Here is an 11,966-nt window from a genome sequence, read left to right on the forward strand (position 1 = left end):
GGAATGGTAGATTTGAAGTGGATGAATGTGCAAAGTAGAAATACTGGGGTGCAAAGGAGCTAAATAAATATGGTGGCGAAGTAAATACAATATTGCAAGTAAAACACTGGAATGGTAGATTTGCAATGGATGAATGTGCAAAGAAGAAATACTGGGGTGCAAAGGAGCAAAATAAATAAATACATAGATGGGCTATGTACAGGTGCAGTAATCTGTGAGCTGCTCTGACAGATGGTGCTTAAAGCTAAAGAGGGAGATAAGTGTTTCCAGTTTCAGAGATTTTTGTAGTTCGTTCCAGTCATTGGCAGCAGAGAACTGGAAGGAGAGGCGGCCAAAGGAGGAATTGGCTTTGGGGGTGACCAGTGAGATATACGTGCTGGAGCGCGTGCTACGGGTGGGTGCTGCTATGGTGACCAGCGAGCTGATATAAGGGGGGACTTTACCTAGCAGGGTCTTGTAGATGACCTGGAGCCAGTGGGTTTGGCGACGAGTATGAAGCGAGCGCCAGCCAACAAGAGCGTACAGGTCGCAGTGGTGGGTAGTATATGGGGCTTTGGTGCCAAAACGGATGGCACTGTGATAGACTGCATCCAATTTATTGAGTAGGGTATTGAAGGCTATTTTGTAAATGACATCGCCGAAGTCGAGGATCGGTAGGATGGTCAGTTTTACAAGGGTATGTTTGGCAGCATGAGTGAAGGATGCTTTGTTGCGAAATAGGAAGCCAATTCTAGATTTAATTTTGGATTGGAGATGTTTGATGTGAGTCTGGAAGGAGAGTTTACAGTCTAGCCAGACACCTAGGTATTTGTAGTTGTCCACATATTCTAAGTCAGAACCGTCCAGAGTAGTGATACTGGACGGGCGGGCAGGTGCAGGCAGCGATCGGTTGAAGAGCATGCATTTAGTTTTACTTGTATTTAAGAGCAGTTGGAGGCCACTGAAGGAGAGTTGTATGGCATTGAAACTCGTCTGGAGGGTTGTTAACACAGTGTCCAAAGAAGGGCCAGAAGTATACAGAATGGTGTCGTCTGCGTAGAGGTGGATCAGAGAATCAGCAGCAGCAAGAGCGACATCATTGATGTATACAGAGAAGAGAGTCGGCCCAAGAATTGAACCCTGTGGAACCCCCATAGAGACTGCCAGAGGCCTGGACAACAGGCCCTCCGATTTGACACACTGAACTCTATCAGAGAAGTAGTTGGTGAACCAGGCGAGGCAATCATTTGAGAAACCAAGGCAGTTGAGTCTGCCGATGAGGATGTGGTGATTGACGGAGTCGAAAGCCTTGGCCAGGTCAATGAATACGGCTGCACAGTATTGTTTCTTATCGATGGCGGTTAAGATATCGTTTAGGACCTTGAGCGTGGCTGAAGTGCACCCATGACCAGCTCTGAAACCAGATTGCATAGCGGAGAAGGTACGGTGGGATTCGAAATGGTCGGTAATCTGTTTGTTAACTTGGCTTTCGAAGACCTTAGAAAGGCAGGGTAGGATAGATATAGGTCTGTAGCAGTTTAGGTAAAGAGTGTCCCCCCCTTTAAAGAGGGGGATGACCGCAGCTGCTTTCCAATCTCTGGGAATCTCAGACGACACGAAAGAGAGGTTGAACAGGCTAGTAATAGGGGTTGCAACAATTTCGGCAGATCATTTTAGAAAGAAAGGGTCCAGATTGTCTAGCCCGGCTGATTTGTAGGGGTCCAGATTTTGCAGCTCTTTCAGAACATCATCTGACTGGATTTGGGAGAAGGAGAAATGGGGAAGGCTTGGGCGAGTTGCTGTAGGGAGTGCAGTGCTGTTGACCGGGGTAGGGGTAGCCAGGTGGAAAGAATGGCCAGTCGTAGAAAAATGCTTATTGAAATTCTCAATTATAGTGGATTTATCGGTGGTGATAAGAGTTTCCTATCCTCAGTGCAGTGGGCAGTTGGGAAGAGGTGCTCTTATTCTCCATGGACTTTACAGTGTCCCAGAACTTTTTTGAATTTGTGTTGCAGGAAGCAAATTTCTGCTTGAAAAAGCTAGCCTTGGCTTTTCTAACTGCCTGTGTATATTGGTTTCTAACTTCCCTGAAAAGTTGCATATCACGGGGGCTGTTCGATGCTAATGCAGAACGCCACTGGATGTTGTTGTGTTGGTTAAGGGCAGTCAGGTCTGGAGAGAACCAAGGGCTATATCTGTTCCTGGTTCTACATTTCTTGAATGGGGCAAGCCTATTTAAGATGGTGAGGAAGGCATTTAAAAAAAATAACCAGGCATCCTCTACTGACGGGATGAGGTCAGTATCCTTCCAGGATACCCGGGCCAGGTCGATAGAAAGGCCTGCTCGCTGAAGTGTTTCAGGGAGCGTTTGACAGTGATGAGTGGATGAGTGGAGGTTTGACCGCTGACCCATTACGGATGCAGGCAATGAGGCAGTGATCGCTGAGATCTTGGTTGAAAACAGCAGAGGTGTATTTAGAGGGCAAGTTGGTTAGGATGATATCTATGAGGGTGCCCGTGTTTACGGCTTTGGGGTTGTACCTGGTAGGTTCATTGATCATTTGTGTGAGATTGAGGGCATCAAGCTTAGATTGTAGGATGGCTGGGGTGTTAAGCATGTCCTAGTTTAGGTCACATAGCAGCACGAGCTCTGAAGATAGATGGGGGCAATCAGTTCACATATGGTGTCCAGAGCACAGCTGGGGGCAGAGGGTGGTCTATAGCAAGCGGCAACGGTGAGAGACTTGTTTTTAGAGAGGTGGATTTTTTAAAAGTAGAAGTTCAAATTGTTTGGGTACAGAGCTGGATAGTAGGACATTACTCTGCAGGCTATCTCTGCAGTAGATTGCAACACCGCCCCCTTTGGCCGTTCTATCTTGTCTGAAAATGTTATAGTTAGGGATGGAGATTTCAGAGTTTTTGGTGGTCTTCCTAAGCCAGGATTCAGACACGGCTTGGACATCCGGGTTGGCGGAATGTGCTAAAGCTGTGAATAAAACAAACTTAGTGAGGAGGCTAATGTTAACATGCATGAAACCAAGGCTATTGCGGTTACAGAAGTCATCAAAAGAGAGCGTCTGGGTAATAGGAGTGGAGCAAGGCACTGCAGGGCCTGGATTCACCTCTACATCGCCAGAGGAACAGAGGAGGAGTAGGATAAGGGTACGGCTAAAAGCTATGAGAATTGGTCGTCTAGGACGTCCGGAACAGAGAGTTAAAGGAGCCGGTTTCTGGGGCCGATAAAATAGCTTCAAGGTATAATGTACAGACAAAGGTATGGTAGGATGTGAATACAGTAGAGGTAAACCTAGGCATTGAGTGATGATGAGAGAGATATTGTCTCTAGAAACATCATTGAAACCAGGTGATGTCATCGCATGTGTGGGTGGTGGAACTGAAAGGTTGGATAAGGTATAATGATTAGGGCTAGAGGCTCTACAATGAAATAAGCCAATAAACACTAACCAGAACAGCAATGGACAAGGCATATTGACATTAAGGAGAGGCATGCTTAGCCAAGTGATCATAAGGGTCCAGTGAGTAGTGAGGTTGGTTGGGGTCACGGCGATTCAGACAGCTAGCCCGGCCATGGGTAGCCAGCTGGCAGAAGATGGAGGTCTGTTTTTAGCCACCTCATGCGTTTCCGTCGGTAGATTAGTGGGGTTCCGTGTGGTAGAGGGGACCAATCCAATTGGCAAAATAGTTATAGTTATAGTGGCCCAAGAAAATTGTCCGATAGACCTATTCAGATAGCAGCCGATATGCTCAAAACAGCTAACGATTAGCAGGCCGCAGTTAGCAGATGGGCGTTCAGGTGATGACCATTGAAACTAAGTTGTAGAACGAGTGTCTTATGAAAAACATTCCAGACACTGGCTCTTGCTGTCATGCCATAACTGATTTGACAGAAATATCAGTTAAATTGATTGACAGCTTCAACTATCACCAAGCTAGGTTAGCAAGCTGCTGTCAGCTTAGCTAAACACAAGGTCAGCGCAGGCTTTGGTCTACACATAGAACTGAATTAGCTGACCATATTGAGATGACGAGTCAGTCAGGAGGGGAGAAGTCCTCAACTTAAAAATGTTGTTCTCTCCATAGCAAAGCTAGCTTAGCTTACCTTGCTATACTCACTACTGCACATATTTGTTGTGATTGAATGAAAAGGACACACCCAAGAAACACCCACATCAAACCACACCCTTATTAAGACAACTCTCGTTTGCATTCTGTCATGGCATTTTTTTAATGAGTATGGTATTTTTTTTGTCATGGTATTTTTTTAATGAGCGTTGATTAAAAATGAGGCCAAATCAGGAAGTGCAGTTGTCCTTTTAAAGTAATCAATTTTCTCATTTTGATACCACATAGGCCGTTTTCAAAGAGATTTGCTGGATTTCAGGGGCAGTCGCTCTTATACATTTCCCTCTCTGTTCTTCTCTCAGACCCTCATTTCATGTATCAGAATCAGATACTGGATAGGAGAGCACAGTCAGTGCCTGTCCCATAAAGGTCACAACCTTTTGGAGGAGGCCATAGTATGCTTACACCCCCCCCCCCCCCCCACAAAAAAAAATACAAAACTAAAAGTTGAAAGCCCTGACACCATCTCACTTATTCCAGACGAAGTTGCTATAAAAAATATTTGTCATACAACATCCATTCACAATTGATGCTCCTATTCTATCACAAAAAACATGATATGCATTGGGAGCCGGCCTGAGGAGGCACAACCAGAAGAGGGAAAATGAGGCCACAAACACACACACACCCAGCCACCAACCCACCCACACACACACACACACACACACACACACACACGAGTACATTACCTATTGAACTATAATTATTTACTCCTCCCTTACACAAAACATGTCCACAGATGAGGAAAGGGTAATGAGCAATATGCACCCAGGGTAAAGGGATTCAGTGGTTTTCTTTATCTTTTTCAAATGTTACAATGCCAGTCTTCTTACATAGGACAAACTGTATACTCCTCTGATAAACAAAATATTACTTTAATTATATAGGCCCAGTGTAATAATAGAGTAATAACAACTGTACTGTAGTGCATAGGTTAAATGACTGACTGCAACCTTTGTTTCAGTATCGTTTCTCTCTCTGGCGGTTTGATTACGTAACTTTGGCGCCATTGACTCACCCTTTCCCTTTAAATCGTCCCAAAAACGTAATATATTAACGTAGGCTGCTGTATGCGCGGGAGAGGCTTTTGATCGACAGTGGTCCAATCCCAGTCTACTGTCAAATGAACCGCCCTTTAGTACCATTGGTTGATTCGTCCAATATACGTAGCGGATTCATTTGCGTTATCTACATTGGTTCAGTCTGCTGTCAGTCCGTAAAGGCGCGCTCAAGAACGTTTAAAACTCATTGGATAAAAAGTACAAACCAATCAGCGTACTTTGAATGTTCCTATGATGACCATTGGTTACTGTGTTGCGCTTGTTCGGGTTTACCTCATGCTTTGGCTCTTATAATAGGTTATTTCCCATACATGTGGTAAAAGGATTTATGAACCGCCCAGGCGCGATTTGCAACGCGGGAAATACTTGCAGAAATAGGACCACACATTGTATCCACATTGACAGTGTGAACACAATTTTTGTATATTCATGAATTTTTGTACTATTTTTTATAAGGAATTGTGGCACGGTTTTCTACGTCTTTGGAAATGAATCCTATTTTCACTCCTGATTGAATAGCTGAATTTTGTGGAACACTTTCAGTCTTATAGCTGCCTAACCCAACTTTTTGCTAAAGTTAGGTTACTTGATAGCAAAGCTGGGTAAATAGCTTTTTCTTTAGATGACAAGTGATTCCTGAGCATTGTGATACCATTTGAGATTTGATCAGCTTTTGACACATTCGTCTTTCATCTCAACGATGGCGGAGAACAAGCATCCTCAAGTTATTTTTTGTAACGACTCTCAAAAGAGGGTCCTGGTGTCTGTGATCAAAACCACCCCGATCAAGCCCAGGAAGAACGAATCTTTGATACCGACCAGCCCTGGATTCAGCGACTGCATGGTGTACCCGTGGACGTGGGGGGAGAACGCCCATAATGTGAGCCTGAGCCCGGGCTCCGTAAACGGGGCTGCCTCCCCTACCGGGACCAACACCGCCAGCGAGGCGGACATGGGTGCCTCCCCTGACCAGATGAAGGTAGGATACGTTTGAGGTTGTTTTTCATGTTGTTTAGCCTAATAGTATTGTGTTGTGTTGTAGTTGAAATCTTATCCGGTAGGCTACTTTAGATCTTGCATGAATTATGTGTCTGGTATGACGTCGTAATAACTGAAACATTAGCATTTATTTGCATGTAACTTTCAATTATTTGTTGTGTTAAATAGTCTTGCAATGAATAATGTGGTTATCGGTTACATTGCTTCAACTTTAGAATCTTAGTGATCATGTTACATTCAGAGGATGGCTAGGTCACTGGCCAGCTAAAAGTTAACTTTACACTGCATCATTGAATGATGCAATCTAGTCGCAATCTGAATAGCTGTCCAAGTTTTTTTTAGTTTTTTTTTTAAATAACGTATTTTGAGTGAAACGGAAACTCGGAAAAGTGTATTTAAAAAAACGCCCGCGCTCACGGTGTGACATGATGGATTTTAAACCCCAGGCAGCTGTCATACGTGACGTAGCGTCGCCCGCCAAAAATGTTTCCGGATGTGCTTGGAATAAATTAATACATGCACCTGCGGCACCATTAATTGAACAAAATATAATGTAGCAATTATTTGACATTGGACTGGACAAGAATTGAACAGTCACATATCACCATGCATTAGTAAGTTTTTGGTAACCAATGACCACATTAACTTTAGTTTTGCATAATGATAGGCCATACAATTTGTTTAAAGGTTGATATGGAATAATGCTGCATTTTAAGTAGTTGTAAGCCTACATTAACTATTCAGAAAGTAAATAAAGCTGCATTTATTAATATAACTGTAGGTAACTTTGTTTCCACTTGGTTTTCAGGACAGTAAAGAGGACGCTATTCGGCGTGGCCGCCCGCGTGCTGACACTGTCCGTGAGTTGATCAACGAGGGGGAGAGTTCTTCCAGCCGCATCCGCTGCAACATCTGCAACCGTGTGTTTCCTAGAGAGAAATCCCTACAGGCCCACAAGAGAACACACACAGGTGAGAAAAGTCTCTACGGGCCCACAAGAGAACACACAGGTGAAAGCAGAGCACAGATGGCCCTGACACACTGACACCCAAACTACCAGGACACTATGCGGTTCCCTGTGTTACAACACCAACACACTGCTCACTTTTATAGGCATCTGCTAGAAAAAAATAGAACAATTACAAACTAATAGCTCTCTCTGTGTTCTCTCCCAGGGGAGAGGCCTTACCCGTGTGACTACCCTGACTGTGGCAAGGCTTTTGTCCAGAGTGGCCAGCTAAAGACCCACCAGCGCCTTCACACCGGAGAGAAGCCCTTTGTCTGCTCTGGGAAAGGTGAGCACACAGCTAGAGCTTCACTATTGAGATTATACTTTAAGGCCCTTTATTTATTTATTGAACCTTTATTTAACTAGGCAAGTCAGTTAAGAACAAACTGTTATTTACAATAATGGCCTACTTTACAATGACGGCCTACCAAATATAGGTGGTACCTTTCTCATAGGAGGGGTGCAGAATCCACCATATAGAAAAGCATTGACACGAACTCTGATATCATTGTTCTCTCCCAAGCCTGTGGGAGTCGCTTTACCCATGCTAACCGGCACTGCCCAAAGCACCCATATGCTCGTTTGAAGAGAGAAGACCCCAAGGAGGGACCAGACAAGGCCCAGTCTGTGGACAACAAGGCTGTGGCAGAGTGGCTGGCAAAGTGAGTGGCTCTGGAGGGAGGTGTAGAGGCAGATCAGATGGATAGTGAAGCAATTGAGGGATCTCACCTTATTCTGCACACCCCAATTCTCACCATATCCCCCTTTGACTCTGTGTTGTGGCAGGTACTGGCAGACCCGTGAGCAGCGTGCCCCTGTGCCCACCAAGGGGAAACCCCAGGGCAAGGGCGGGGTGGAGGACCAGGAGCAGCAGGACCCCCGGGAGTTTCTCCAATCAGATGAGGAGGAAGAGGAGGAGCCAATGGAGGAAGAGAAGTGCAACGGGGGTGGGGCTGCCAAACGGAGTCTCCAAGAGCAACGGGAGCGTCTCCATGGTGCCCTGGCGCTCATTGAGCTGGCTAATAACCTGTCTGCCTGAAACCCTACCCATATCCCAGTGTTGAAACCCTCCCCAGTCAACCCCATTCTGCCTCCCTGCACAATGTGTTCTGGGTAGAAGTTGTCTGTAGGGAAACATCTAGGATAAGCTTACCCTCCCCAAATACTTAACCATTAATGGGGGGAAATTCTAAGCGGAACTTAGATCAGTATCTGGGGTTCTTCTTCTCCATGTGCAGTGTGGGGCAGGCACAAGCTAAAAGCACCTTATCCAGCTTCCAATTGTATCCTTATTAGGCTGCTAAGATTGTAGATTACAGGTGGCTGGTGGCACCTTAATTGGGGAGGACGGGCTCATAATAATGCCTGGAATGCAATAAATGGAACAGTATCAGCCACGTTGTTCACATGTGCTTGATACCATTCCATTCTCTACATTCCAGCCATTATTATGAGCCTCCCCTCACCAGCCTCCTGTGTTGTAGATGTCAATATATGAAGAACGTTTCACTTTCCTCTGCCTTCTAAAGACTGGAGGAGATTACCTTTTAATGTTTAGTTTGTTTTGTTTGCACTTTGGTGGTAACGAGTTATTTGTTTTGTCTTTTACATTTGAAGATAAAGTATATTGTGTGAGTATGTTTATATAATGGAAGTCTATGTAGATTTAGCTCAGATGGATGGAGTGATACAGGGTGTGGTCAGTCATAGGACAGTTTAGGTGTATCTAAATACTGGAAAGTGGATTCCTCTCTTGATTCTCTGATCTGGACTGTGACACGATAGGTGAAAAAGCAATGTGGTGGAAGCCTATCAGGGGATTTCGCTTCCACCTGTCTAGTTCTTTCAGATCAGTGCAGGTGAAGGAGAGTAGATGAGGGGAGGAAGTCACTGTAGAGACTATTGAGATGCAACCCATTGCAAGCCTAATCTACAGTGGTGGCTAGCCACAAGCTTTCACAAAAATTCAAGCTCCAACCCCTTCACCTATTAAACGTATCACACCCAGAACTGTAGCTATAACACGGGAGGGACAACTGGTCCTGGAGAGCCGCAGAGTGAGCAGACGCAGATCCATATCAGCTCTTAACAAACCTGATCCAGATGATCATCTTATCATGGGGATTTAGACCACAATTAGTTGAGTCAGGTGTGTTAGAGCTGGGCTGGAACAAAAGCCTGCCCATGCTATGGCTGTGCAGGCCTGGTGTTGGCCTTCTCTACTCTAACCAAATTACATGGCCAGACATACGGAAGAGGAGTATGTAAAGTCATTAGTGTCGCCATCTTTTATATTAAAAGATGCTGGCTGATTGGAGATACGGACTTGTAGCCCCATTGGTGGTGTACGTACAAGTCTTCTCTATAATCAACATTTCATAGGTATTTATTTCATCATGTTTTTTTGTCCTTTTTGTTAACGATTTGCTATCACAAGCTGTCTCCGAGTACTGACATATAGTTCCATTGAAGAATATATTGATCATCGCCTCCCTAAAATGATTTAGTATCTATCGACGTCAACTTATAGCCGTTAGAATTGTACTGCCCTTTGCAGCAGCACGTGGATCTACAGTATCTGCTACTAAGTTTTGCATTTATGGATTAAGCTTGCAATGTAACATGTTTCCACCTATTAGACCAATCTAGAGAAATGGGACATGTTTCTACATAAAGGAGGGTGTAATGAATGCTTGGCGTTGGCAATGTTTTATTATTTGTTAGCAACACTAAATCTCTTAACATTGTGTAAATTGCCAATTGTTTTTAAATATATGTTTTTGTTGTTTTCATTAGGTTTGTGCTTCCCGCAACACCCAGATCCTTTGTTGGCCATATGTGATTAAGTGTTGTATCCCACTGGGCACATACTGGTTGAATCAACGTTGTTTCCAAGGCATAAAAAAAAAAACGATCTAATGACGTTGAATCAATGTGGAAAACTGATTGGATTTGGAAAAAGTCATTCATGTAAAGGACTTTAGGGAATGTTTGACTTTTTCACCCAACTTTGAACCTAAATGACATGGTTCAAATGTTTGTTGATATTACATTTGTTGACAACTCAATCAAATGTAAATCAAAACTAAACTCAGCAAAAAAAGAAACGTCCTCTCACTGTCAACTGCGTTTATTTTCAGCAAACTTAACATGTGCAAATTTTTCTATGAACATAACAAGATTCAACAACTGAGACATAAACTGAACAAGTTTCACAGACATGTGACTAACAGAAATGGAATAATGTGTCCCTGCACAAAGGGGGTCAAAATCAAAAGTAACAGTCAGTATCTGGTGTGGCCACCAGATGCATTAAGCACTGCAGTGCGTCTTCTCTTCATGGACTGCACCAGATTTGCCAGTTCTTTCTGTGAGATGTTACCCCACTCTTCCACCAAGGCACCTGCAAGTTCCCGGACATTTCTGGGGGTAATGGCCCGAGCCTTCACCCTCCGATCCAACAGGTCCCAGATGTGCTCAATGGGATTGAGATCCGGGCTTTTCGCTGGCCATGGCAGAACACTGACATTCCTGTCTTGCAGGAAATCCCGCACAGAACGAGCAGTATGGCTGGCGGCATTGTCATGCTGGAGGGTCATGTCAGAATGAGCCTGCAGGAAGGGTACCACATGAGGGAGGAGAATGTCTTCCCTGTAACGCATAGCGTTGAGATTGCCTGCAATGACAGCAAGCTCAGTCCAATGATGCTGTGACACACCGCCCCAGACCATGACAGACCCTCCACCTCCAAATCGATCCCGCTCCAGAGTGCAGGCCTCGGTGTAACGCTCATTCCTTCGACGATAAACGTGAATCCGACCATCACCCCAGGTGAGACAAAACCGCGACTCGTCAGTGAAGAGCACTTTTTGACAGTCCTGTCTGGTCCAGCGACGGTGGGTTTGTGCCCATGGGCGACGTTGTTTCCGGTGATGTCTGGTGAGGACCTACCTTACAACAGGCCTACAAGCCCTCAGTCCAGCCTCTCTCAGCATGCCTAAGGCACGTTCAGGCAGATGAGCAGGGACCCAGGGCATCTTTCTTTTGGTGTTTTTCAGTCAGTAGGAAGGCCTCTTTGGTGTCCTAAGTTTTCATAACTGTGACCTTAATTGCCTATCGTCTGTAAGCTGCTAGTGTCTTAACGACCGTTCCACAGGTGCATGTTCATTAATTGTTTATGGTTCATTGAACAAGCATGGGAAACAGTGTTTAAACCTTTTACAATGAAGATCTGTGAAGTTATTTGGATTTTTATAACCTATCTTTGAAAGACAGGGTCCTGAAAAGGAGACGTTTCTTTTTTTGCTGAGTTTAGATGTAGAATTGACGTCTGTCCTGTGGGATGACATGTCCAATACCTTTTTTTGATAGAGCACAGGTTAAACTGGAACTTAGTTAATATTCAAAACAACCCAAGTGTACTGTATATATCTTGATGCATTTTGAACACTTTGTTGATTATTTGGTAAACATTTTTAGTTGTGGCAGTTAATATATTCCAAAACTTGTTTGTTTGAAAAAGAGAAAACAAATATCCTGCACACAATCTACAGTACAAGAGCTTTGAAGTTGATGTTTAAATGATTCTGAAATTCATTCTCCCTCCCACCATGTTAACAGACCATAGCATTGTGCGTTTTAGGCCTTGATATGAAATGTTCTGACTTGCTTTGTAGAGGCGACATTGTTGATGTATAAAACAGTTTCTCTTTGTAGGCTGTCCACACTGTTGGTACTTGCTGGTCTTCAATAAACACCATCAATGATCATGATCC

General features: G+C 44.3%; 1 protein-coding gene across 1 annotated transcript; it reads left to right on the top strand.

Annotated features, from left to right (window-relative positions):
* Nucleotides 1–5,419: 5,419 nt before the first annotated feature.
* On the top strand, nucleotides 5,420–11,963 carry LOC106580614 (zinc finger protein 367). The gene is made up of 5 exons (XM_014161859.3): nucleotides 5,420–6,162; nucleotides 6,991–7,153; nucleotides 7,358–7,477; nucleotides 7,715–7,853; nucleotides 7,978–11,963. Exons 1-5 carry the CDS (start codon nucleotides 5,884–5,886, stop codon nucleotides 8,228–8,230), a joined length of 954 nt encoding a protein of 317 aa, XP_014017334.1. The 5' UTR covers nucleotides 5,420–5,883; the 3' UTR covers nucleotides 8,231–11,963.
* Nucleotides 11,964–11,966: the final 3 nt, after the last annotated feature.

Source organism: Salmo salar, chromosome 20 (assembly GCF_965601325.2).
Source record: "Salmo salar chromosome 20, fSalSal1, whole genome shotgun sequence".
NCBI classification, from domain to species: domain Eukaryota; kingdom Metazoa; phylum Chordata; class Actinopteri; order Salmoniformes; family Salmonidae; genus Salmo; species Salmo salar.

What these genes read in the sequence shown, in the direction of transcription:
- LOC106580614 (XM_014161859.3), top strand. Translation starts at nt 5,884, where the DNA reads ATGGCGGAGAACAAGCATCCTCAAGTTATTTTTTGTAACGACTCTCAA. An exon ending in CCACAAGAGAACACACACAG is followed by an intron (nt 7,154 to 7,357) that starts GTGAGAAAAGTC and finishes GTTCTCTCCCAG; the next exon opens with GGGAGAGGCCTTACCCGTGT. An exon ending in GTGGCAGAGTGGCTGGCAAA is followed by an intron (nt 7,854 to 7,977) that starts GTGAGTGGCTCT and finishes GTGTTGTGGCAG; the next exon opens with GTACTGGCAGACCCGTGAGC.